General features: G+C 40.2%; 1 protein-coding gene and 1 long non-coding RNA gene across 4 annotated transcripts in view; one reads left to right on the top strand and one right to left on the bottom strand.

The window, feature by feature from the left end:
- ISL1 (ISL LIM homeobox 1) overlaps positions 1 to 24,044 on the top strand; it is a 30,136-nt gene extending 6,092 nt beyond the window's left edge. Inside the window, exons 4-6 of one of the 3 annotated variants that reach the window (XM_042907800.1) lie at positions 178 to 464; positions 1,652 to 1,819; positions 23,966 to 24,044. In XM_042907800.1, the coding sequence (XP_042763734.1) occupies positions 178 to 464; positions 1,652 to 1,819; positions 23,966 to 23,980 (470 nt within the window). In that variant the 3' untranslated portion in view covers positions 23,981 to 24,044. Of the gene's footprint in view, positions 1 to 177; positions 465 to 1,651; positions 1,820 to 3,883; positions 4,896 to 23,965 lie in introns of those variants that run through there. The other 2 variants (XM_042907798.1, XM_042907795.1) reach the window with 2 other exon arrangements.
- On the bottom strand, positions 3,241 to 5,797 carry LOC122201836. The gene is made up of 3 exons (XR_006194337.1): positions 5,682 to 5,797; positions 4,769 to 4,878; positions 3,241 to 4,029 (listed from the first exon to the last, which is right to left on the bottom strand). It is a non-coding gene; the product is annotated as an uncharacterized LOC122201836 (long non-coding RNA).
- Positions 24,045 to 27,136: the final 3,092 nt, after the last annotated feature.

Genomic DNA, 27,136 nt, shown 5'->3' with positions numbered 1-27,136 from the left:
ACCTCTCAGACTAGAAAGTCAGATTTCATTCTCCCTTTTGCTTCCCTGGTCCCTACCTCTGCCTCCCCTGCTTTGTCCGTGGAGGCTGCAAAGCAAGCCATTGTCCCTGCGGCACGGCACGGGAGGGTGAGCAGCCCGGCCTGGCCCGCACTCACCTCAGTGCCCCTTGCCTCGCAGCCGAGCCCATCTCTGCCCGGCAGCCGGCCCTGCGGCCCCACGTCCACAAGCAGCCCGAGAAGACCACCCGCGTTCGGACTGTGCTGAACGAGAAGCAGCTGCACACCTTGCGGACCTGCTATGCCGCCAACCCCCGGCCAGACGCGCTCATGAAGGAGCAACTGGTGGAGATGACAGGCCTCAGTCCCCGCGTGATCCGGGTCTGGTTTCAAAACAAGAGGTGCAAGGACAAGAAGCGGAGCATCATGATGAAGCAGCTCCAGCAGCAGCAGCCCAATGACAAAACTGTGAGTGGCCCTGGAGCTGGGTAGGGGACTTGTGGGGGGGGGCCGGGGGGGGTGGTCGGAGCAGAGCAAGAGTGTGAGGTGCTTGGCGGCTACCCAGGTTGGCCTGCATGTGGGTTCCATCCTGCTCCAGGGCAGGAGCCAGCAGCCCCTTACCTCCACCTGTGCCCAGGGGGAGAAAGCACCGGCCACCTGCCCAGTGGGGTGCCCTTCAACCATACCCCTAGGCTGGAACCAGAAGGATGCGGTCACCCCTTCATGGGCAGGCGGCAGCAAGGCCTGGCTCCATTTTACCAGCTTTCAGGTTGTCATTTCCCCAGGCACTGGAGAGAGGGACAATTCCTTGGTTCCCTATCTAATTCAGAGGTTTGATGGGTAGGTCACCCAGGCAACCCTCTGGGTGTGCCCGCAGCGCCCTCAGGTCAGCGAGGTCCCCCAAGGTGACCTGTGAAAACAGGACACCCTCTGCTCTAGGTCTAGCCCAGGCTTCCAGAGATATTATTATCTACTGTCATCCCAGGCCCATGCCAGCACCCACTCCACAGGCTTCCTGATTGAGTTAAACTAAAGAACTTTTTTTTTTTTCTTTTTACCGCTTCAGCCCTATTTTTAAATGCCATAAAACCCCTGCTGTCATTAAACTTGGCAGGCCAGCCAAGCCTGGTCTGGGGCACTTTTCAGGTTGGTGAGTGCGTCATAGCACAATAGCCGCCAGACCTAAACCCTTGGGGGTGGGGGCTGGCGCTGTGAAGAGAACTGCCTGTAGAAAATGTAACTGAAAATCTAACTAACTGAAACTGCCCAGAAAACCACCATGTCTGGAGGCTGCCGGGAGGCCTCTTTTGCCTCAGCTTTCTGCTTCTGTGATGCTATGGCCTGTGAAGGCAGATGTGGGGAATTGGGATATGCTGTGAATGTAAAAGGAAAGGAGAGGAGAAAATCAGAATAGAACTCAGTTTAATAAGATCCAAGCAGACCTACTAGTCCCGCCCACAGAAGCAGAAAAACAAAATACAATAAAACAAAACTGGACTCTGGCTAATATCCATACATGCAGCAGATTAACTGAGTCAATAATAGTCACTATATAGATAAGATAATGCCAGGGTTTATTTGCTTAGCTTGTGCAGACAATGGAGGGAGGGAGTTTGGTCATTAACATGTTGGGATTGGGGGGGGCCTATTCACAGAATATCCAGGGGATGACAGGAACTCCCATGGTGGCTGCCAGTCCAGAGAGACACGATGGTGGCTTACAGGCAAACCCAGTGGAGGTGCAAAGTTACCAGCCGCCTTGGAAAGTACTGAGTGACTTCGCCTTGCAGAGTGACATAGATCAGCCTGCTTTTCAGCAACTGGTAAGTCTCAGCTCTTGGAGTCAGGAGGCTGAATCCCCGACAAAAAGAAGATTCTGGTTTAACTGTCACACGAGGAAGGATTCAGTGGGGAGGGTGCCTCCCTGGCCCCAGGGTCGGGAAGAGAGGAAGGAGGCTTGGTGGAAAGGAGGCACGCACTCAAGGAAAACAAACCTCTTGTGAGTCTTTTCTGTGAGTTCATAACTTGACCATATAGGTTGAATTTCCTATCAGCCGGGCCTTCTTTGAGGTGTAACTTCAAGGTATCAGACTAACTAGACATGTGTGGGAAGGCGTGCAGGGTTGCACAATCATACATCTCAGACTTTTAGAGCTGGAAGGGACTTTAGAGATTACCTTGACATTTTGATCAGCAAGTAGTAAATTTATTCTCTCCTCAGCTCCTAGAGAATGGCATATTTAAAGAGCTAAATCTAGCTGTTTGTAATAATAACTGATGTAAGACACAATCAACATTATTATCAATGGGCAGCAGGCACTTGGCTGGGTATAATTTTCAAATATATCAGTAAAGAGTTCAGTTATTTAAGGGTATGATTGATACTTTGTTGCTATTATTCCTTTCTAGGACTATCTTAATCTAAAATGTAGGACTGCTTTAACATTTTAAGTGTATGAGTTCAGATGTTATACACAATCACATACTCTGGGGGATGTACAGCAAAAGAAGCAAGAGTTCTACCAATCAGAGAGACGGCACATGAAAACCTGTTTTAGCATTAATATGTTTTACACATCCAGAGAAGGGAAAATTAACTTACCTTATGCCTACAAAAGGCTTGAGGAGCAAGATAAATAATTATTAAATATGTGTACTTTGTGATATGGCATATATACACATAATTTTCTTTTTATTTAAGAGTTAACAGCCCTATAGAATCTTGTTCTGTAAAACAAGATCTATTCTAAAAACTTTGTTCCTTTCTTTGAAAATAAAACTTGAGGTTAGCTTTTCACCCTCGCATTTACCTGGAGAGCATTTTCTTTCTCTGTGGCAACAGTTAGGTAAGAGACCAGAGGCAGTGGTTACAAGGACTTGGCCCAGCTTTACATTTGTAAGTGGGCCAGGCTAGAAGCTAGATAAATTGGAGAAGCCCCTTAACCTCACCATGGGAAAGTTTAATAGGATAGAAAGGAAGGTAGACTCTGGAATTAGGAAAAAGAACTTATTTTAAAGTGAGGTTAATCTTATGTGTTATTTAAGCAAAACCCGGGTCATAGAAGGCAGGTAAGAGGAGGGTTCAGGGCAGCGAAGTGTTTGTACCTTCTAAAACTTTAGTGTTAGATGAGAGCAGTGGGAGGGAAGCCAAGACAGGAGGGCGGAGGGTTGGGGACAGAGTGGAGAAGGAGGTTTCCAACAGCAACACAATACTTTCGGTTTAAAAGAAGGAGGCAGATATTTATAATGCGATGACGTTATAATATATGGGGCTCCTCTTGGAAGGAAGAGCCTGATTTAAAGAGAGAGAGAGAAAGAGAAAGAAAGGCCAGAAGGCATCAGGACCAGCAACAAGGAAGAAAGCCCACGCTGTGAACCCTCTGAGGAGTTAATCATTGTTCTGTGGAGCCTCCTCTGAATCTCCTGTCACACGATCTGAGCAATCTGAGCGTGTGTTATGGATTTTCCAACTCAAGAAGAGAGGCTTTGATGCCTAGAGACTGCAAAGTCGCCTGCTCCCAGGGCAACATGTAGCCAGCAGGATAATTTTATTTTGAGCATGCATGGTAGAGTTGCGATGCCATTTTACAGTGGGAAACACATTTGTTCTTAAATAATTTAATGCAACATAATGTTGGGAATTCAGTTTCAGTTAAAACAGAGATCTCTTGAAAGATGGGAAAGCCAGAGGTTTTCTTCTCAAGTTCTTTTCTTTGAGGGCTTTCTTTAAGCCTGTTGAAACTCAATGATCTCTGTGGATATCTTTATCTACGTATCCATCTATACACACAAACACTTGTCCATGCATAGACACATAGGACAAGCTTATAATCCTTTTAGGAATACAGTCGCAGCCTCCTTTATTCATTTCTCAACCTTCTGTGCAGGTGAATTTTTCAGAAGGAGGACCGGGCTCTAATTCCACTGGCAGTGAAGTGGCGTCGATGTCCTCTCAGCTCCCAGATACACCTAACAGCATGGTAGCCAGTCCTATTGAGGCATGAGGAACATTCATTCAGATGTATTTTTTTCCCTGTTGGAGAAAGTGGGAAAGTATAATGTTGAACTCCGAAACAAAAGTATTTAACGACCCAGTCAATGAAAACTGAATCGAGAAATGAATGCTCCATGAAATGCACGAAGTCTGTTTTAATGACAAGGTGATATGGTAGCAACACTGTGAAGACAATCATGGGATTTTACTAGAATTAAACAACAAACAAAACCCAAACCCAACATACGCTATCCAATGACCTTAGGAGTACTGAAAAAAAAAAAAAAGACGTTTTTAAAACGTAGAGGATTTATATTCAAGGATCTCAAAAAAAGCATTTTCATTTCACTGCACAGCTAGAGAAAAGCAGAAATAGAGATTTTCTAGTCCATCCTATTCTGAATGGTGCTGTTTCTATATTGGTCATTGCCTTGCCAAACAGGAGCTCCGGCAAGTGAGCAGGAAGAGAAAACTGGCCTCCTTGGCTGAAAGTCCTTTCAGGAAGGTGGAGCTGCGTTGGTTTGCGATGTTTTTCGTTGACTTTAACAAGGGGTTAATTGAAATCCTGGGTCTCTTAGCATGTCCTGTAGCTGGTTTCTTTTTTACTTTTGCCCCTCCCCCTTCTTCTTCTTCTTCTTCTTCTTCTTCTTCTTCTTCTTCTTCTTCCTCTTCTTCTTTTTTTTTGAGATCCATCCTCTATCAAGAAGTCAGAAGCGACTTTAAAGGTTTTTGAATTCAAATTTAAAAACCAACTTATAAAGCATTGCAACAAGGTTACCTCTATTTTGCCACAAGCGTCTCGGGATTGTGTTTGACTTGTGTCTGTCCAAGAACTTTTCCCCCAAAGATGTGTATAGTTATTGGTTAAAATGACTGTTTTCTCTCTCTCTGGAAATAAAGAGGAAAAAAAAAAAGGAAACTTTTTTTTTGTTTGCTCTTGCATTGCAAAAATTATAAAGTAATTTATTATTTATTGTCGAAAGACTTGCCACTTTTCATGTCATTTGACATTTTTTGTTTGCTGAAGTAAAAAAAAAAAAGATAAAGGTTATACCGTGGTCTTTGAATTATATGTCTAATTCTATGTGTTTTGTCTTTTTTCTTAAATATTATGTGAAATCAAAGCGCCATATGTAGAATTATATCTTCAGGACTATTTCACTAATAAACGTTTGGCATAGATAAATAAATAAATGCAATGATCCAGGGTCCCTCTTTTATATGTTTACAAGTAAGCCATTAAAATGTCTGCAATTAAGGACTGCATGTGAACGGGGTAGACTGACATACAATAGGTGTGATGTTTTATTGCAAATAGTTAAGGTCGAACTTGCCAGTTTGCATTTTAATAGTTGAATCAAAACTGGTTGGAAGCCTTTAGTTCTCAGCTGTGATAATGTTACTAACTGCTTTTTTGAAAATGAGATGCTGTCCTCCGTTCTACCCCCCACCTCTCCTCCCCTTTCTTGCCCGACCCACTCCACCCCACCCCACCCCACCCAACCCCAAATAGGAAAAAGGTCCTGCTTGAAATGCGTTTTGATTCTGAGTCTCTATTTTATTTTCTTGGAGTAAGTGCTTTATACCAAAGTCTCCTGCTTAGGATTGTTGAAATGACCCATATTTCAAGTATAAGCTCTTGCTAAAAGAGAGCCTTTCTGCCTGGTCAGTGAGGTATGACCATTATTTACCGGTGGCGGCTGTCAGCCGATTGAGAAATGCTGCTTTCTTTGCGCAGGAAGAGCAGGCCGAGAGAGTTTTCTCAGCAATTCCCAGAGCAGTCAGCGTACGTCTTTTCTGGTCTCTCTTCCCCACCCCCAACTTGTTTCCTCCTCCCCTCCCCCTTCCCCTTTCTCCCCCAACTCCCAACTCCCCAACCCTCGGAAGGCTGTCTGGCCGGTGCCGAGAACCGCGGCCGAGGCTCCGTCGGGGAAACGCCTTCTGCGGGCTGGGGCCGCGGCGCGTGCTGTGCAGGCCCTCGCGGCGCTCGGAGCCACGGGCACGAGCGCTCCCACGCTCCCCGGGCATTTAGCGGGGGTTCCCGTGTGGGAGCCAGAACCCAGGGATAGATAAAGGGCCCTGCCCGAAATCAGGCTTCTTGGTGCTTCTTCGATTGCGGGGGTCGAGCTGGGATTTGGGGCTCCACCCCGTCCCCCTTCCTTCCTCCACCCCAGGATGATACTTGGACTCTTTAGAAAATGGATGCGTTTGTATGCGCGAGTGTCATGGCGTTTTAAATATCTGACAATTCTTAATAAATACGAGAGCTAACATACCCTAATCGTGTGTCTTGTGGCGCGTGCCCCTTCGGACCCCTGACCGGGAGCAGCTCGGAGGCCCGGCTGGAGGCCGGGTGAGCCCCGCGGCTCCCGGGCTCTCACGTCGCTTTCACCCTCTCCAAACCTGCCGCAAGTCGGGAAACGAGCCTCAATTAGGCTTTTGTTTGGCATCGTTCTACATAACGGGTTAATTACAGGCTCTAACGTGGGGGCAGAGAGAAAACAAACTTTGCATTGAAAATGTTACAGTGCATTAGACATGCCCGTTGATTACTTTGATTGTTGTGTCTAATTCTTCACAGAGGGGTAATAATTTGGCCGGCGGTAATAATGGCTTGTGGTCTTCTGTTGAGAAAAACAGGAGTTATGTCTTATCTCACACAGATCTTCTCCTGAAAAGATCCCTCTCTCTCTCTCTCTCTGTCTCTCTCTCTCTCTCTCTCTCTCTTATCTCTCTCTAATCTCTGGCATCAGACTTGACTCTTTTACCTTCCCGCTCATCATTTCTATTTGCCTGCCTTTTCAGTTTTCCTTTTTCCTCCCCATCATATTTGGGAATTCTAAATAATAAGTGCAAAGATAAGTAGGTCCAACCTGAATATTGGTGTCTGCAAAGTTACTCATCTCCCAAGCCCTCGTTTGGAGACCATTAAATTCCTTTTTCCAGCCATAGCCTCTGGTGGACTCTGTAGAGGTTAGATGGGGGGAAAAACCCACAAACCTTATTTAGGGTTTGAATGCAATGGAGGGACTTAAATGAGGCACACATCTTTGTGATGCTTTCTCATCCTGACATTTATTCCCAAGATTAGGGGTGGGGAGGTGGTGAAGGAGGTGATGTTTTACGTATATATATCAGACTATTCTGAGGTCCACAGCTTGAATTTAAGTACAGTAATTTGGGAGGGGAGTGATGAACAATTTGGTTTCACTTGCTAGATTCAAGATATTTGTTGCCTGATGGCTGAGAATGGATTGATGGGTGGATTGCATTCTAGTTCTTGTATTATTCATATGAAAGGTGTGTTCCCTTCTAGACTCCTCAGCATGTGCTCTAAAATGTGTAGCTGAAATGTCTCCTTGTTTGCAAACCATCTCTCTCACATACTCTCCTCTTCCCTGTACACCTCTGGAGACCTAGCTTTGAGCTGTGCTCTTCTAATGAAATTCCTCCTGTTTGCTATTATCTTTGATCCTCCCTCCCCTTATTACTCTGAATTCTTCCTTCTGGATATTATGACTCATTTCCTCCAGCTTCTGCAAGCTAAAACGTAATGCAACTAAAAACATCCAGGATGCTCTCCTTAAATCAGGGAATCCACATCAACATCTATACTCAGAGAGGATCCCTGCCCCCCATTGTTTCAGAGCAATAACATCTTCTATTTGAGTTTACTGTCTCTCTTTCCCTTTCATTAAATGGACCTGGCTTTCCTTACCATTCAAAAAGTTCTTTTCTAAGTCAAAACCATATTTGAAGAGACTTTTTTTCTTCGTTGAAATAACATTTCTGGTTATTTGACATTCTTCGTGGGTGTGTGTACCCACTTACCAATTCACAAGGGTTTTTTTTTTTTTTTTTTTTTGGAATTCCAGATTAAATATATGACTCTGTGATGCTCTGCTGCTATTCATCCTAACCAGCTTGTTAGACTCTTTGCATTGACCTCTTTTTTTGGTCTATCTTATTCTTTTGACTAGTAGCCAAAAGACAATGTGCTTTTAAGGTACCTAGAAGTAGTTGGCATTTCCCTAGCACCTTGAACTTTTAAGCCATAAGATCGTTTTCATTGATATATCTCTTGTAAGCCCCATGTGGATTTACTTAGTCTTTTCCATTTTCTTAAAAAAAATGAGAAAAAAAGTTAAAATTTTGTCTAAACCATGAGAAGAGCTATGTGTGGATGGAATTCAACCAATTTGGGTTTTTAATCCCACCCCTACTACAAGTAAACTAAGCAGAACTACTTATTTTCTTATTTGTAAAGTTTAGTCAGTTTTTGTAAGAGAAATTTATAATCCAAATTATGCTTGATTTCTGTTCTATTTACTTCCTTTCTGCTAATCAACAATTAAAGATTAGTCACAACAAGGCAAGCCAAATTTTCTTTGGAGGTTCAGGGAGAAAAGGGGAAATGATATTCTGTGTGTACCTTTATTTTAAAAATGTTACTTCAAAACTGGCCCCAAATCTTGAATTCTTGCTAACTATTTGAAATAAAAATAATTAACTTGTACAGTGTGGGTTAATGTTTTTAAGCTAAAATGCAAGTAGTTAATTCAGGGCGCTGGCAGCTGATTCTGTTTACTGATCTTTTCTGATTGTTGTTTTCTTGATAACTGAGCAAGCCACTGAATGGCTGTTTGAGCCCAGGCGCCACAAACATAAACTTCACAGCTTACAATGTCCCAAGTCATGATGGAGGATCTCTCCACACCTCCCGGAGACTTCTGAAGTGTAGACAGAGAAGTTGGTTCACAGAGAGCGTAGGAGGGGGAGGGGCGGGAGGGAACGCTGCGAGTGTTTGCTGTGAGCGTTGTTACTATCACATCCTTTAATTTTTATGGCGCTTACGCTGTTGGCTCTGAGAAGCCAGTTTCTGCCTTGGGGAAGCCAGTCTCTCCCCAGAGCCGCACTTAAGACTGCTTGACCTTTTTTATTTTTTTAAATTTATTTTTCAACTCTTTATGCTTAATTATCTTTTGGAAAAGCGCTCGGCAATGGTAACCAAAGAGGTCTAAAAAGAAACCCCCACCCCCACCCCAAAGGGGACACCTAGATTTGGAGGAAAAAAATGTGGGGTAAGATTGCTTTCCGCCAGGTAGGGGAAAGGCACTTTACGACAGTCCTGTGGGAGATTCCACTGCGTCTTCTCCTTGCCTGGGATCCCCTTTCCATTCCATTGATTGAAAGTTCGCGTTTATTTCGAGGTGGTGTTATTTGTGGATTTGATTGAGGTGGCTGGGTACTTATTTTTGCCGGTCTTCCTAGGGGTGCTTCCCTCGGATGCATTTCCCGCGGGGTGGCTGGGCGCTAAGAAGTGGGGACCCGACACTGGTCTAACCAGCCCCGCGACTCCTGCAGGCACGTCAGCCCTTGATCCCTTAAAGTAGGGACAATCGTGGTCCGGGAGAGGAAAAAGGGGTGTTGGTGGGCCCTTCTCTTTCAGGAGTTGATCAGGTTGGCAGATCTGGAGGGCTAATCCAAACAAGGCGCTTGACTTGTGAGGTCGCGAGTCTAGACAGAGCTGGTGGCTCGGCGGCTCCTTATCTTTCCCTGGAATCAGCCGAAGAGGCGCTCCCCCGGCCCACTGCGCTGCGCTCACCCTTGCCGGAGCCACTGCTCCGCACAGACGGCACAACAAACACAGCACCTGAGGCTTTACAGCTCGCTTTATTGTTTGGTGGGAATGCTGCAAAACGGTCATTTGTTTTTCGGAACCCGCGCCCTGGCCGCTTCGCGTTCTGGCCACCGACTCCGGGTGGGGGTGTCGCCAGCGCCCGACTGTCCGCTCCGGCCCCGCTCGCTAGAGCGCTTTCGGCAACTCTGTCCGGCTTCCTCCCCTTCTATCCAGCGCCACCCGCCCCCCTCCGCGAGGGCCTACGGGAAACCCTCCCCAGACCTTTTCTTTTTTTCCGAACCTTGGGAGGCGAGGGGGGTGGAGGGACTGTGCGAGGAAGCCTAGGGCGAGGTGTCTTGGACTAATCCGGTATCTCTTCTTGCTGCCTGGAAATGACAGTTCTGCGCTATAGCCATTTATGGTTTGCGGGGTCAGTGAGCTCTGACTCAAGGGCGATCAATAAAAACATTTAGTTCAGTAATAAGCTGCCTCCCCCCCACCTCAATGTACCGAGAAGGATGCGTCACCATCTTGGACAGGGTGTCCCTGAGCAGCAGAGCGCCCTTTCTTTCCCCATGAGCACAAAGAAGTGACGTGACTTTCCAGTGTGTTCACGACCACTTCGCTGGGCAAACCGTGGAAGTCTTCCTTGATCCTCAGCTGGCTTCCCCCACAAAGAGGCTGGCACTGCCATCCACTTGGGAGCAGGGGGACCTTTGGGACAGAGCTTGGTTGCAAATGCCAACTTTGGAAGGACAGATAGCCAAGCTTGGGGATTTACAATCAAGGATTTGTGGCTTGCCACTTTAGATTAATTGAGGTTAAATTAATTATAATTTTGATCCTTCCCTATGGGATTTTTCTCTTGTTTCAAAAGGGAGGCAGGGTTTCTAGTTACATCTTGTTATTTACTATTCTTGTAGTTTGCAAACAGCATTCTGTGTATGTGTATGTAATTGGTGTGGAATAGATAATACTGCCTCTGTTTGAAAACTAACCATAAATGTGGATGAGAGTCATTTGGTTATGTGCTTAATGTGGTAGTGATACAAACACTATCATCTCCCAGCTTTGGAGGCACCACAAATCCATATCATGCTTTTCCCTGCCTGGGCTCAGCCTCACAACCGTGTGCTAGATGAAAAAAGATAAAACTCAAGTTTCACAAAATCAAGGAATTTCAGTAGGGAGGTTAAAAAAAAAAATTCTGTCTCCAGAAAATAATTCTTAACTGTACTCAGGCACTGACTTGTCTTGTTCTCATGGGTAAGGGTTGCTGTTTATTTTGACCTGTCACAAATACAATGTGTTGTTTGAAACTTGTTAAACTTAGCAGGTATATGGAGATAGTACTAGACAGGCCACTGAATATGATAAAGTAAAATATGGTGGGAATGAATTTTAAGGGCTATGAAAGATTTTCCTTTTTCCCACTAGTTTTTTAATGAATATTTCTTTGATCTTTTTTCTCATGGTTATGCAATATCTATCTGTAGATTAGTAGTCTAGAGTATAGTAAGGTGTGATTGGCAAAGTGTTACTTATTCAGGTTCTATCCTGCAGTCATTTTGATAACATAAATTGCCTATATATTCTAAGTAAGTTTTCTTTTCCTTCATTAAAAAATGCCCACACCTAGGTAAAAACATTTCCTGTCTCAAAATTTTCAATAATTACTTATGAGAACAACTATTAATTTGTTGTTGTTGTTATATACAGGAGGTTTACTTTCAAAAATAGCTTTAGCAAAGGAAAAAGTGTATTTGGTTTTGGGAGAGGACTAGCAGGAAACAAAAAAAAATGAGATAGATTTGCGAATAAAGCATATATACTTTGAAACAGTATATTTTAAGCGACAAAGGGAAAAAATATTTATGGACCAAATAGTGAAAAATATTATTTTAAACTCACAAAGTATACCTGATAGTTATTTAAAGTTTTATATCAGTAGTCAGAAACTTTTGTTGTGGGATATCAGTTCTCAAGAAAAAAAATACATGAAATTAACACAGACTGTCAACCAAAATGCATTTAGGATCTAATTCATAAAACAAGATGAGTGACTTTATTTGTAAAATACAGTAATTTGTTTCCACTAACAATGAATTCTGATGTCTAAAATGATTAAATGTGGAAAAATAGATGACCAGTTTCTGGAGAATGAAAATGCTTAGTAAATTCTGAAATTATTCACTTTTTGCAGTAATACATGGAAATATTTTTAGAGCTCACTACTTAGAATTCTGTATTTGTATCAAAGTACATTTCATACTTTTAAAACTATGTTGTATCCTTGAAATCTTTACAACTTTAGAGACACTAGCCACTCTTGCATTTTATGCATGGCCAAATTTCTACCTATTTATGAGACGTTAAACACTGGGATGAAGGATGGGTATATCACCAATAAAACCTCACCTTTTAGTTCTATTATCCCATCAATGGATTCATAGGTCTCATTAATGTTAATGGAAAATGTACTTATGTGTCGTGTGCAAAACAGGGCTTGGAGATTTTTCACCCAGTAAAGTCTTTATCGCAAGTATGCTAGGGCCAAGATGACCTAAAAAAGTAGTTTTGATCACATCAAAGCCCAGATAGTGTTAGTCTTGCAGGTGCAAATGAGCATATGAAATGTTAGGATTAGAATTGACTTTAAAAACAAATATATTATTTGTTTTAACCGCCTGAAAATATTCCCCCCCACCTTTTAGAATTTTTGGAGTAACCCTTAGCTAACTGGTAGTTCAGAAAGATTCCTGCCAGGAAAATCCAATAGCTTCTCTACCACTGAGAGACTTAGGACCAAAGCTGGTTATATACTGCTTACTCAACATATAGGAAGTTGTTTTCATTGAATTATTTACTGGAATTTGAGCGATGCTTTGTTTATTTGTTTTCATTTTGTAGTGGTGACTGACTCTATGAAATCATTCTTGTGAATAAATGTATGCATTTGTAATGTGTATTATGGCAGCCTTTGGCCGAGGTATAGAGTTTTCTCTAGGGCAAAGCTAAGTGGCTAGCATTAGAATAGAATCTGTAACATTACAGAATTGAGTGATGGACCAACAGTATAAATGATGAATGTTATTTATCATGAACATTGTTTTGGTTATTCAAGTTGAAATCTTCCAGAATCACTATACAGACTAAGAAGACTTAAAATATTCTTTATAAGGAATATCAAGAAAGGAGGCAGTTTCTCCTAGGGCAAAAGATGCAATGTGGTTGTTTCTGCCATGACATGACACTTTTCTATCTGTAAAGCACTTTACAGTCATTAGTTATGCATGAGAGTCCACAGAGCCCGTTTTCCTAATGACCTCTGTACCTGTTTCTCAGCACAATTCTCAATTCCCTCTTCTTTCCTTCATGTGTTTAAGAGCAGAACATCAAAGAAGCCATACTCTGTCCTTGATGACTTCAATGAGGACCGCATTAGATCAGAGAATGGAAACTATTTTATAGACATTTTCAGTGATGCCACTCTCCTTGCTTCCAGGAATCGAGGGGAGATGCTGAATGTTGACATGGGTGAAGACAGTGAGTTAGCAAAACTGTAATTTATCTCCTTAAAGCAGTGACTCTCAGACTTTTTGATTTCATGACCCCATTACACTCTTCAAAATTATTGAGATCTCCAAAAGCTTTTGTTTATGTGAGTTATATCTATTCGTATTTACTGTATAATAAGTTAGAATGAGGATTTTGAAATATTTAATATTCGTTTAAAATAATATGTTACCATAAATAACTTTTTAATGAAAAATAAGTATAGGTCACAAAACCAAAAATTTAGTAAACGGAGTGGCATAGTTTTCTAGTTTTACAAATCTTTTAAGTATCTGGCTTAATCGAAGAGAGCTTAATTCTCATATCTGCTTTGTCATTCAATCTGTGGCACTATCTCCCATCATGTAGCCTCTGGAAAACTCTATGTTCACTTGTGAGAGAAAGAATGTAAAAAGGTAAATAATGTTTTAGCATTATTATGAAAAGAGTTTTGACCTCCTAAACCTCCCCAAAAGTTTCCCTTCAGGGGTCCCCAGAACACGTGGCGAGTACTTCTGCCTTAAAAATGAGCTTTTACAAGGGCCCCTGGGTGGCTCAGTCGGTTAAGCGTCCGACTTTGGCTCAGGTCATGATCTCGCGGTCTGTGAGTTCGAGCCCTGCGTCGGGCTCTGTGCTGACTGCTCAGAGCCTGGAGCCTGTTTCAGATTCTGTGTCTCCCTCTCTCTCTGACCCTCCCCTGTTCATGCTCTGTTTCTCTCGGTCTCAAAAATAAATAAATGTTAAAAAAGAATTTAAAAAAATATCTAAAAAATGAGCTTTTACAGAAGGCTTGTAGAGAAACTATTGTGTGAGGGAATTGAATTGTTTGTATTAATGCTCTAGTGATACAGGTTTGCTTTTAACCCAAGTCCAGGTCACAGTTTTATTCTGTGACTTTCAAGTTCCATCATCAAATACTGATCTGAAAGTCATTTATACCCAGGGCCTTGAAGAAAACAACAAACAAAAAACAAAAAAAACTTGTGATGTTATATAACTGAAAATTTAAGTCTCCTTTCTAAAAAAAACCAATCTCTAGGAAAGACAGAACTATGAATGTGGTCTAGTATATGTAGTACGTGCTGGACCCCTTTATCTTCTTATCCTTTATCCTTGTGAAGTTGTGGAGGATGATGAGCAGTGAAATCCATAATAAATAATTCAGACTTGATGTAGGTGGGAATTCCTGGCCACAGCATTCTGAGACAAGGAATTCCAAATAGTTATACTTTGAAAAAATAAAAAATAAAAATAGTTATAATTTGGAAAAGTCATTTGGTTGTTAGAATGAGATAGGCTTGTGAGATGAAAGACTGGAGGCTAGAAAAAAAGCAAGTCAAGGATCATAGTGGTTCAGGCAGGGATGGACCTTTTTATAGATAGCATGAAGAGAAAGGAAAGCATTGGTTTGAGAGAGATTCTAATAAATTGACTGATGTGGAGGAGAATGGCTGTTGTCCATCGGCATTTGTTTTCCTTTTCTTCATAAGCATATGGAATGGCCATGTATCCCAAGTTCTCTTACAGGTTGGGGCGGGAGGCAGGTGGTGAGCACACATGACCGCATCCTTGCCAATGGAATCTAGGCAGAAATAACATAGGTTATTCTAGCCTTGGGGATGTGCTTCCTTTACTTTCTCTTTTGCCTTCCAACTAGCTGGAACTCATGAAAACCCAGGTTTCGTTGGCAGATGATGAAAGTGCCCTATGGTACAGTGGAATAGCACGATGGAACTAACTAATGTTCTAAATAACTTTGGTGAGTGAAACTGCCCACTCACCTGAAGCGTTCAGCTCAAACTGTAATTGAGAAACAAGTGTTTATCTTCTTTAAGATACTGAATTATTATTGGGCCCATTTACTACATCAGCTCGGCCTTACCCTCGTACAAGAGAACATAGACTAGGGCTTTGAGATAGTGAAAAATCAAGGATAACTCTAAGGTTCTGAATACAACATGCATGTGTTCACTTCCTTGGTCACTTATTCATTGACCCACACAAGTATTTATCTAGTGCTTATTATGTGCCATGTAGTGTTCTATGTGCTGGCTATACAGCAGTGGACAAAGCAAAAAGTTCTTGCCCTCAGGAAGCCTATATTTTTGTGCATTCAAATGACATACATATAAATGCTGATGAGAGTAGTGATAGCTACTATCGGGAAAAACCAAGCAGATAAAGGGCATAGGGAAGATTGATCAAGTGAGACTTCTCTGAAGAAGTAACTTTTGAAGAAGTTGTGGGCATTTGAAAAAGTGAAAATGATATACGTATATACTGCATTGATGCTATACTGAAACTGCATATTTGAGTTTTGTTGTTCCCTTGATGTATCTGGCTCTGTACAGAAAGAAATGGATCAATGTTAGAGGATATCTGTAAGTTATTCACCTTTATAACTTAGTGAAAACAAAAGAATCTGTGTAGAATAAAAAAAAAGCAAGAGGATATAAGGAATATAGTAATTATCAAAGATCTGTTGGAAGAAAAGTGACTGGGGAGGTATATGAAAAAAAGACATATAAATGTGAGAAATAGGTGAAGAGATCAGAAAAGTAAAAGACAATAGAAATGTCTCAGGAACTGAAGCCAGAAGTCATCAAAGGGGCAGGTATGAAAAGCTGTGCCCCATACATCAGAAAGATCAAGGAAGATAAGGACAGAGAAAATGCCTTTGAACTTGGCTGAATTGAGATCATTGGATACCATAAAGAGGCAAAGATGGAAGCCAGATTTAGGAGAGGAATTAGGGGCGAAAATACTTTAAATATAGTTCATCTAACTCCTCACCATTGTTATTGGACATTTATTGAGTGCAGTGATTCTATAGAGCTCTACTCTGATAGCCGAAGTATTCACTGAGTCCAGTTACCACTTTGTGAAGAATAACTGAAGATCAAGTACCAGCGTCTGGTACCTCTGTTAACCCTTTTAGAAAGGCTCTGGAGGACAGAATTACAAAATGTTTTCAACCCCTCTGGCCACCTGACTTTTCTGAATTCAGGAAGACTCAAGAATCCACAGTCTAAGCAGACAAACCAATTAGATGTTAAAATCCCAGAGGCTACAACTAAGCTGTCGAAAGAAAGTGAGTATGGAGACGTAATTATCCAGCAATTATAAGAAACTAGGCAAAAGTCTAAGAGAAAAAAGTTCTATTGGCATGTTGTAAAACTGTTTGAAAGGTTAACAATTTGCTTAATTTTGTTGACATTAGGCTAAAATCTGTGTTTCATCAAAAGGTGATATTCCTTGGGTTCTATATTACCATACTATTAAAAACTCAGCTAAAAGGACTGATAAAAGGCAACATGTTTGAAAATGGCGGGAGGTAAAGAAAAAAAAAATCAGAAATTCAGGTAGCAAGAAGCAAAATCCTCCTGCATTTTGTATTGTGATCCATCATCCAGCTGATGCTTTGTCAATCTGAAAACACTGGGGAATCAGATGATATACAGTTTTGCATCTCCAAGGCGCCCATGGCAAGAAAAAATCAGTGATAAAATTTGGCATAATTTGCCTTTCCCGAAATGGATTCTTACCAATAACTTATAGTTTTTCTTAGTTTTACTTTGCTCTGTGCAAAATAATAGGGCATATACAACTGTAGGTTTGTGTGTACTACAACCGCATTGGGGATAAAGACTCTATCTGGCAACACACACAAACACATTAGGTTAGTTACTGTTTGTAGTTCAAAATAATTTTACAAGATCGATTATGCCCTACCCAATACTTTGGATTGTACGCAAGAGGATAAAATACAAAATCTTTGGTAAAGGTAGCCATGCATAAAGGAAGAAAAAAAAAATACTTACTTGATTTGAGGGCCAACATAAAAGAAATAGAAAGGACACACTCACCTGATGGGTAAATGCCAAGGTAGAGTATGGAAAAGTGCATGTCGACACAGCAAAAGACTTCAGTGAGAATAGTTGAAATACTTAGTTTTAAAAACGTTTACCTATGGTGATTTCTTTAATGCTATTTTTCCTTCAGAATGATAAGGATTCCATTTTTTCCCCCCGAGCTCTAATTTGGGGATTATGTTAAAGTACTTAAGGCAATAAGTGAAGACACCCCTGTAACTCTAGAGGTTCTTAGTTATTCTATTCTTTGTGGAATCCAGAAATTTCTTCTGATTTAATCTTTAATTTTTTTTTCTGAAAAGATTAGCATTTCTGTTCACCCTATGTAGTTTCTTTTTTTTTTTTTAATTTTTTAACGTTTATTTATTATTGAGAGACAGAGAGAGATAGAGCATGAGAATGTGAGGGGCAGAGAGAGGGAGACACAGAATCCGAAGGAGGCTCCAGGCTCTGAGCTGTTAAGCACAGAGCGTGATGCAGGACTTGAACTCATGAACTGCGAGATCATGATGTGAGCCGTAGTTGGATGCTTAAGCGACTGAGCTACCCGGGCACCCCACCCTATGTAGTTTCTAATTTACCTCTTATAACTGGATTAATTTGACATCACCCAACACTAGGTGTCTTTTTTCTTTTTTTTTTTTTAATTTTTTTTTTTTAACGTTTATTTATTTTTGAGACAGAGAGAGACAGAGCATGAACGGGGGAAGGGCAAAGAGAGAGGGAGACACAGAATCAGAAGCAGGCTTCAGGCTCTGAGCCATCAGCCCAGAGCCTGACGCAGGGCTCGAACCCACGGACCGCGAGATTGTGACCCGAGCTGAAGTCGGACGCTTAACCGACTGAGCCACCCAGGCGCCCCTAGGTGTCTTTTTTCAAAGACAAAGTCTTGATTGTCTTTATGAGAAAAAATGCCACAATACCCCAAACTACATTTGTTTTCAGAAAATTGTTTTTCTTCTAGAGAGAAAAAAAAAAACATTTTCTTTAAAATTAATAATGATAAATCTATTTTTATACTTGAGTTTTAATGAGAATAAGTTTCTTCCCCACCAACCACTAAATCAGAATGGCAACCTGAAATCATTCACTATTGCTTAGCAGGAATATGTAAGCAACACGTTTTGGAAAGTTGTAGAGTTAAGTGAAAGTGTTGGTTTTGTAAGACATGATGCATTTAACTATTGAAAAAAAACAAAGAGAGAGAGAGGAGAGAAAGAAAGGAAGAAAGAAAGAAAGAAAGAAAGAAAAAAAAAAGAAAGAAAGAAAGAAAGAAAAGAAAGAAAGAAAAAAAAAAAAAAAGAAAGAAAGGAAATAAGGAAGGAAGAAAGAAAACAAGGAAGGAAGGAAGGAAGGAAGAAAGAAAGAAAGAAAGAAAGAAAGAAAGAAGACAAGGAAGGAAGGAAAAACCAAGGGTAAATGCATGAAGTTAGGTATTCTACAAGAGTCCCTAACCCTCTTGGCATTGAACTAATTACTGCGGTAGTAAGTCACACATAAGCCAGATGGGTGGCTAGATGACAGAGGCAGTAAATGAGATCTTTTGCAACACCTTCTTCTTAGTTTAGGAATGTCCTAATTGTCCCCAGAGGCTGTATCCTGAATGGATCAAGGCTTCTGTTGTGACCTGTAGCCGCTGATCCATAGCACATATTCTTATATCAAACATGAATGAATGGGAAATAAGGGAAAGACAGGAAGGTTTTCGAATCATTAACCTAGCTGAAGTTTGCTCTTAGTGAAATAATCTTATATTTGAACAACCAGTCAAGATTGGGAGCCACGTGTGAGGCCCATGAGAAAACAGCACTTCCTTATTGTCACTAAAATGAGACTTATGGGTATTTGACTTTCTAAACTCTACTACAGCTACTATTTAGTGGTTGTCTTCTATGTACCAGGCACCAGACTAGGTACTAGCCTTATATTGTTTCTCTTTCTCATCTACAAACATGTAAGATGAGTATATCCCATTTTGCAGAAGAGGAAAGTGACCTCCAGTCAAGAGAATTGCCCGATGTCTCAGAATTTGTGGATAGAGACGATTATATTTAAATTAATTGTATTTTTAATTTGCATAACAACACTTAATTTTGTTGTGTTTATTCATAAAGCCATTTTTATTGTTGACATGCAATCAAGGAAAACCTTAAAAGTTTTAAGTGTTGCTTTCTGACATCGTAAATAATCTTTTTCTTGAAAAGCAAACGCTTAGGTCTTCAAAAAGCAAGACTCTTGTAGGTATAGCAATGTGTTTGTGGCTATGATTACACTCCAAGTCCAGATATATGGGTCACTTTCTGTTTCTGGAATGTACCATATTTGTTTTGTCTTGTTTTTGTCTTCTTTTGATTCTTCCCCCTTGGCCCTCTACAAGGATTATTTCCTATGATGCACCATTCATCTGCCTAAACCCAACTCAGCCTTCAGGTTCTCAGTTCAGATGTCAGTTCCTCAAGAAGCCGAGGTCATGTGCCCCAGCTGTGTGCTTCCATAACAGACTGGATTTGCCTGCTTGCATGCTTGTATCCCCCACTTGCCTGTGGGTGCCCAGAGTCTATTTTTTTCAGCTTTGTAGCCCCAGAACCAGCACAATGCAGAGCAGACACTCTGTTTATTTACTGTATGTACATTAAAGTATGAGTGAATATCAGACCTGCCAAAGTCAGATGAGAACTGCAATGCTTTATTAAGGGCTAAGGGCAAGGAAGAAACAGAAAATAGAACTATTTCAGAATGAATACTGGAATTTAATAAAATGATGAGAGAGAGACAGACAGAGACAAAGAGGCAGACATAGGGTGGGGGGAGAGAGAGAGCAAGCATGCTGTAATTTATTGGTTAAGGACATGGAGTCAGGCAGTCTTGGATATGAATACTTACTTTTTGACCTTGGGCATGTTACTTAACTTCTCTGAACCACTTTTTCATGTGTTTAATTAAGAAAGACTTGGACTAGTTTGATGTGTGCTATGTAATAAACCTTACATGTGTTATTATTATTATTATTATTATTATTATTATTATTAAGAAGGGTATGAGAAAAGTATTATTCTCTTGAATGAATGTACTTGGTTCTGTGCATCTTTTTCTTTGTTCCCTGTTGACATGGATGCTGAGTCTTTATGCTTTTTCTTGATTTTAGGTAGGGTAGAGGACGCTTTGTATTTTTATATCTGTTTTCCTTTATGTTGTTCCTATTTCTTTCATGACAGTGTTTGTATACATATACTCCTAAGGCTTCTTTTAACTGATGAGAATATGCAACATTAAAGGGATTTAACAAATAATTAAAAGACAATTAAAAAAAATCATACCACCTTCGCACAACGCATTTCTTTTTTGCACATAACTTGCCAGAAGTACAGATTCTTACCTAGTTATGATTATTATGTGTATATATGTTGCATATATAATATATTATACAACATAAATTGTATTTATGCTTTTTTGCTTAATATCTCATAATAAGTATTATCCATGTGCACTTCCAGAATAAAAAAAAAAAAAACATCTTGGGAAAAAGGCTTTGTTACATCAATTGGTCCCTTCAGCCCTTCTCATTGGTTACCATTGTACAGTCTAAATGCAATAGTCCGTCTAACATTATTGTGTATGTTCTATTATTTCATCACATTTCTTGTGGCATAGATTCGTAACCTTTTAATTATGGCAAAATATTCAAAAGGTTAGTGAAACAACCCCCAAAGGAGCTTCTAGTACACTGTAGTAGCCGAGGCTTATTGTCCCTGGCTTAAAACTGATTATGTGAAAGAACAGTGTGCACCTCTAGAAAGGCTAGCAATTCTGCCATCAGATAAATGATTGCAGCCTTCAGCGGGCTGGCTCCCTTTATTTTAGCTACCGGTTGTAGAGCTGTGAGACAGAAGCCTGCATGGAGAATGAGGGCCCAGACTTTTTTTTTTTTTTAACTGAAATGTCAAGCTATGTGACTATGCCCGGCTGAAGACGACCCCCTGCGAGATGTGATAAGCCCCAGGCCCTCTCCACACACTGCTCTGAAAATGCCGTGGGAGGGCTTCCCAGGCTGATGGAACTAATGACAGTAATAGCTCTGGGTAATTTGTCTTTTTCCTTACTGTGCACGTTCTCTCCATGTGGTGCACTTTATACCTACCGCCAGGCTCACATCTGGAATGCTACGACCCTCTCGGTCCTGATTCAGATAGGTCGAATTCTCCTGTAAAGTAAATCTGACCTCTAATTTTCTTAATAATTCAGGATTATGCTAATGCTACTCAGCAACCAGTGGAGAACGGTAGAGGAGCCCTGAGGAAAGCTTAATCCCTTGTATCGGAAGCATGACCAAGTTTTCCTTGCATATTCGGCTATAATTTGTCTTCCCTATCGTTGTAATAGAGAAAATAAAAATTTTGGAAAATGGGTGATTTACATTATTTACGCTTTGTTTCTGGTTGTAGGGCATCCTCTGCTTAAGAAGAAATTTTCTGTTTCTTTTCCTTGGTAAACAGATTTTCTACTAAGGATTTATAAGAATACTAATGATAGGTTTGGGTTTTTAATTCTAACTGTAAAAAATACTTAGATAGTTAAAAAGACTGACAAAATAATTTCAGGGATAGATAAAACAGACTTCACAACAGCCTAATCTCATAAATGCAGAGTGCTTTCAGGAAGATTTTAACAATAAAAATCTTTTTTTAGTGCTGGCTCCACAACAAGATTATACTTTTAATATTGTATTTATGTCTTATACTTTTTGTATTTGTGTTAAAAATGGCCATATTATTAAAAGTGTAAACATCTGAACATATCTCTTAGAAATACATAAATGATCTTAAGTTTTAAGAAATGTTTGTACTACATTAAAAGGGCAGCCTTTTCAATTTTAGCTCTCTGTGAATAAAGGGAGAATAAATTAGTATGTGAAATATTCCCCCAGAGAGCAAGAGATTTTCAGCCATTGTAGAGGTGTGAGAACCACACTATTTTCCAGAAAAACTATGTATACTCATTAGTATGGGTATCTGTATCATTCTGTCAAAATATTTATAAAGTTATTTCTCAGTTATAGACACTTAATTTTATTACTTTCTTCTTCAATTCAGGTATAAGAAGGTGCTATATTTGTTTTGAGGACTCAAGATTGTACACAAATTATGAGTTGTTCATATTGGTTAGTAATTTATGTTTCTTACAAGCAATGTAGAGATTATAAACATTTTTCTATTAATAATATCTGTGACTATAATTGGTCAATGAAAAGATAATTCATCAGTGGTGTTCAATCTGTCTCAGTACCCTTCACTATTATCTCAGTTGCTCAACCTTCACACCAGTTTGAAGGCAGAAGAATTCGCATCGCTAAGTATTGGGTCCCCTCAGAATTTAACCATGGACTCAGACCCACTCCATAAAATTCTTTATTTACCTTCTGGGTGGATGGTACAAACACATTCCAGAAAATAAATTTTTTTCTAACTTGGACATCCTGAGAGGTCAACACCCATCTATTGGTTCAGGATAAAGCCAATCTAATTAGGGAGGGAGAAACAGGGAAAAATGTCATCGTACGTGTCCCAGTGTCCTCCCCAGACCATTCCCTTCTGCTAGGTCTGAGCCTTTTAGGAAAGCTTGCTCTAGGAAAAAATAATGATCATTAATTATCCCTGGGTAAAGCAAAACAAGCTGCAGAAAGGCTACGGTGGCTAATTGTGACAGGTGTACTGTATTGACCCTTCCAGGGCCTCATCCCTGTGGGCAAGATTTGTGCACAGAGTGGAGCCTTCTGCTTATATGACAGATCATGGGAGGTAAAATAGTTGAGAGCAGCTTAGCTGATGAGTTTGGGATTCAACAAAAAATCTGCAGCATTTTAAATATTACACTCTTCATTTGTATATATGATGCTTTAAGGTATTTGACAAGAAAACTCCATGAAGAACAGCAGCGAATTAGATAGTATCCATGAGATTTCAGCGGAATCTGTCTAGTGTGGAAAATCAGTCAGTTCGTTTCACTAAATTAGCTGATGACCCAGTAACGAGAAATCAACAAGGACACCCTGTTCAAACGAGACCAAAGTTGACCACACCAGTTGTTTTTTGCCAATACTTTCTATTCATTGAGCTCGGATTCTCATGCAATCACCTGACATAGTCCTCATAACAGCTCCAAATGGTCCGCGTTATTACAAGAGACGAAGCTGAAGATCAGAGAGCTTCAATACAGGGCAGGTAGTAAAATGTGAACCTAGAGTTGTTTGATGGCAAAACCTCCATCTTGTTTCTCATCCTCTAATCCACCCTCCCTCCTCTTCCCTACTCTGTTTCCCCGGCCATGTGTGGTTTTCCTCTCAAAAGACAGTAAAGATCTAAGAAAACAAAGATCTGTAGCAAGAAATAGTCAAACACATGGGGTTTTGAATCCTCTTTCTGCCACTTAAGTGACCCTGGGAAGCTACCCTACGAGGTCTCACTGTTCTCCTTGACAAACTGTGGATAATCCTAACTCACAGAAGACAGAGTGAGAGAATCAGATAAGTGGCTGAGCACAGCAGACACTCAATGAGTGCCATACATTAATTTATAATGGTAAACTTCCCAAAGTTTGAGAGTTTTTTTTCAGGAACTTGAGGTAGAGGTCTTTATAAAAACATACCCTTTTTCTTTAGAAGACTCATAAAACTGAAGCACATTTATACGTAAAGGCGTATTTATTTACATTTTTATAAAACATGGCCTCTTAGGGTATTCATCACTTTTTGGACATGGTTGCTATATGTAAAATAGTACTTTGGAATATTTTTCTTTAAGCCAATTTCGTTAGCTTGTAAAACTGGTAAGCATGGCATTTTGATTTAGATAGTAGTTAAGATTTCATAGCTTATTTGGCTGATTCTTGAGAAATGCTGATAGTCATTTATCTTGAACTGCCTTCCTTCCAGTACCGCCTTTCCTAGAGAAGTGTTTCTTTGCATGTTGAAGGTGAATGGGGAAGTTAACCAGTCCTTAAGAGCCTACTGGGTGAGTATTCTGGACATGATCAACTGTTATGTTTTCATTGCTTCATTGATTTAGCCAAGGTTTATTGAACTCTTGACTATGTCTAAATTCTGCAAAATTACAAAGATAGGTAAAAAAGGCCTTTTGACGTAAGGCAGCTTATTGTTGACTAAGGGAGCTGAAATATTATATATAAATAGATATAAACTTGTGAAAAGGCAAAAAAATTGGTTCCAGGAGGAAGAGTCCTTTTAGCTGAAGGGATTAGGCTTCACAAGTGATTTTTGAACTTGGTTTTTGAGCAGGTATGATTGGATGAAGATAAGGGGAAGGCATTTCAGGTGGAAGAAGGAAGGAATAAAATAAGCAAAAACATGGCTGATAGAGTGAGGGCTGTGTACAGGGAACAATAAGTCCTCCTGTGGGTGCATTTTCACTGTGAGTTTACAGCAGAATCACATATTCTCAAGTCCCACCTTAATCTCCCCAAAGTCCCTCTGGGATGAGGCCCAGGAGTCAGCCTGTTTGCCATGGATCCCAGTGGATTCTGATAGAACCACTGAGACAGACATGGATGAGTAACTGGAAGTAATGGAATGGCTGGAGGGTAGACAAATGGCTCTTAGCCCAGACTGTGCACACATTAGAATCACACAGACAGGTGGCTCTTCCTCCCTCCCTCCCTCTCTCCCATCCTTCTTTCCTTCTTTCCTCTTCTCTTCTTCCTGCCCCTCCTCCTTCCTCTCAGTCTTTCACTTTCTTTCATACCTAAGTCCCATACCAATTAAACAAGAATCTCTGTATTTTTTACTTTTTATTATGGAATTAAAAAAATTGAAGTATAATTAACATACAGTGTTATATTCGTTTCAGGCATACAATATAGTGATTCAACAATTCTATACAGTGTTCATCACAATAGGTGGGCCCTTCATCCCCTTTATCTATTTTATCCACCCCCGCCACCACCACTCCCCTCTGGAAAACACCAGTTTGTTTTCTGTATGTAAGAGTCCATTTTTTGGTTTGTCTCTTTTTTTTTCTTTGTTTTATTTCTTAAATTCGACATATGAGTGAAATCATATGATTATATTTGTCTTTCTCTGACTTATTTCACTTAGCATTATACCTTCTAGGTCCATCCATGTTGTTGCATATGGCAGGATCTCATTCTTTCTTATGGCTGAGTAATATCCCATTGTATTATTATGGAAAATTTAGGATATATACAAAGTAAGCGGAACAGTACAGTGGACACCCATGCACCCACTACCCAATTTCAACAACCAGAAACTTGTGGCCAGTTGTACTTCATTTGTACCTCTACCACCTTTCTCACCTTCTGTATTATTTTGAAGCAAATCTTGGATGTTATAAAATTTCATCTGTAATTTCAGTGTGTATCTCTAAGTAAGGTTGTAGAAGTGCCATAATACTGATATAACACTGAAAAAATACTTTTTTTTTTTTCTAATGTTTATTTATTTTTGAGAGAGAGAGAGAGACAGAGTGCGAGCATGGGAGGGGCAGAGAGAGAGGGAGACGCAGAATCTGAAGCAGGCTCCAGGCTCTGAGCTGTCAGCACAGAGCCCGATGCGGGGCTTGAACTCACAAACTGTGAGATCATGACCTGACCTGAAGTTGGACACTTAACCGACTGAGCCACCCAGGTGCCCCAAAAAATACTTTTTTAATAATCACAAAATACCCAGTTGCGTTCTGATTTTTAACCCTTTCATAAATGTAAGTGTGTTTGTGTACAATTTTTTACAGATTGTTTGAATCAGGGTTTTGACTAGGTTCATGCATTATGATTGGTTGATATGTCTCCTTCAATCTATGTGTTGCCTCTCCATTTCTCTCTTTTGGTTTAGTTTTGTTCAAGAAAATATACTGTCCTACAGTTTCCCTTCCCCTGCATTATACTGATTGCATTTCCGTGGTGTAATGCAACATATTTTCTAATCATCTATAGATATTTGGATCTAGAGCTTTGATAAGATTTAGGTTCCAGTTTTTGTTTTTGTTTTTGCAAGACCATTTTCTAGGTAGTGATGTGTTCTTCCGTTAGGAGCATATAATATCCACGTGTCTTTCTTATTGAGGTATTAGCAACCACTGATGATCAATGCCTAGAGCCATTTATTTAATATAAATTGTAAAATAATGATATTCTATCTTCATTTACTTGCTTGAATGTTCCTGCAAAGAGACATTTTCTTTCATCTACTAGTTGCTTAAAATGTGGAACAGTTTAAATAGGAAAGGCAAGGGCAACTGGGTGGCTCAGTCAGTTGAACATCTGAGTTTTGATTTCTGCTCAGGTCATGATCCCAGGGTCATGGTTGCTTGCCATTTCCTTATTTTTTTGAAATTAATTTCTAACTTTTTTCACTGTTAAATGAAGAAAAGTATTGCCCCTTCTGAAATACAAATATATTGAGTATGTAATTGAAAAAACATTTTTTTCCCTCTGTCAGTCATTGTCTTATATGCTTAGCATAGATATCCAGCTTAATAGTGTATGATATGGTCTTCCTAGAACACAGCTGAAGACCTGGTAAATCGAGGAAATGTGAGGGGTGGTGCTAGAAGACAGACGTCTGTGGAATGATGCACATCCTCTTTCAAGTTGGGAGGGTGGAGACCTGCTTCATGCTTCATGCTGGGGGTGGGGTGGGGTGGGGAGAGCATTTAACAACATGGGCACCACTCAAGGGAATCCCTTTATTTCTCTTTTGCATATGAGGACCCTAGAGTAGCTAGTTGAGGCTCTCTAGTTAAATAAAAAAATCAGGTAGTCTTATGAAGACTTTTCATCATTATGTGTTAGTAGGGATTTTATCTGTTTATTTTGGCTGCAATTTCCAATTTTTAAAAATGTCCCCTCTCCCCAAATCCTAACTCTTGTAGATTCATTAACGTTGAACCAAATCTGGCTAAATTCAGCAGACTGCTTATTTTTAAGTATTTTGTAATTGTGTTTTTTGAATTATTGTGCATGTGCAATAAGCAAGACATATACAATACCCTTGCTAAGGCATGTGTATGGCTGAAGAGGGGTCTTTCAGTGGTTCAGTAGTGAAAACAAAACAAGCAACAAAGATTGTGAT

Source organism: Panthera leo, chromosome A1 (assembly GCF_018350215.1).
Source record: "Panthera leo isolate Ple1 chromosome A1, P.leo_Ple1_pat1.1, whole genome shotgun sequence".
In the NCBI taxonomy this organism is placed as follows: Eukaryota; Metazoa; Chordata; class Mammalia; order Carnivora; family Felidae; genus Panthera; species Panthera leo.
This window is presented reverse-complemented; position numbering and strand designations above follow the sequence as displayed.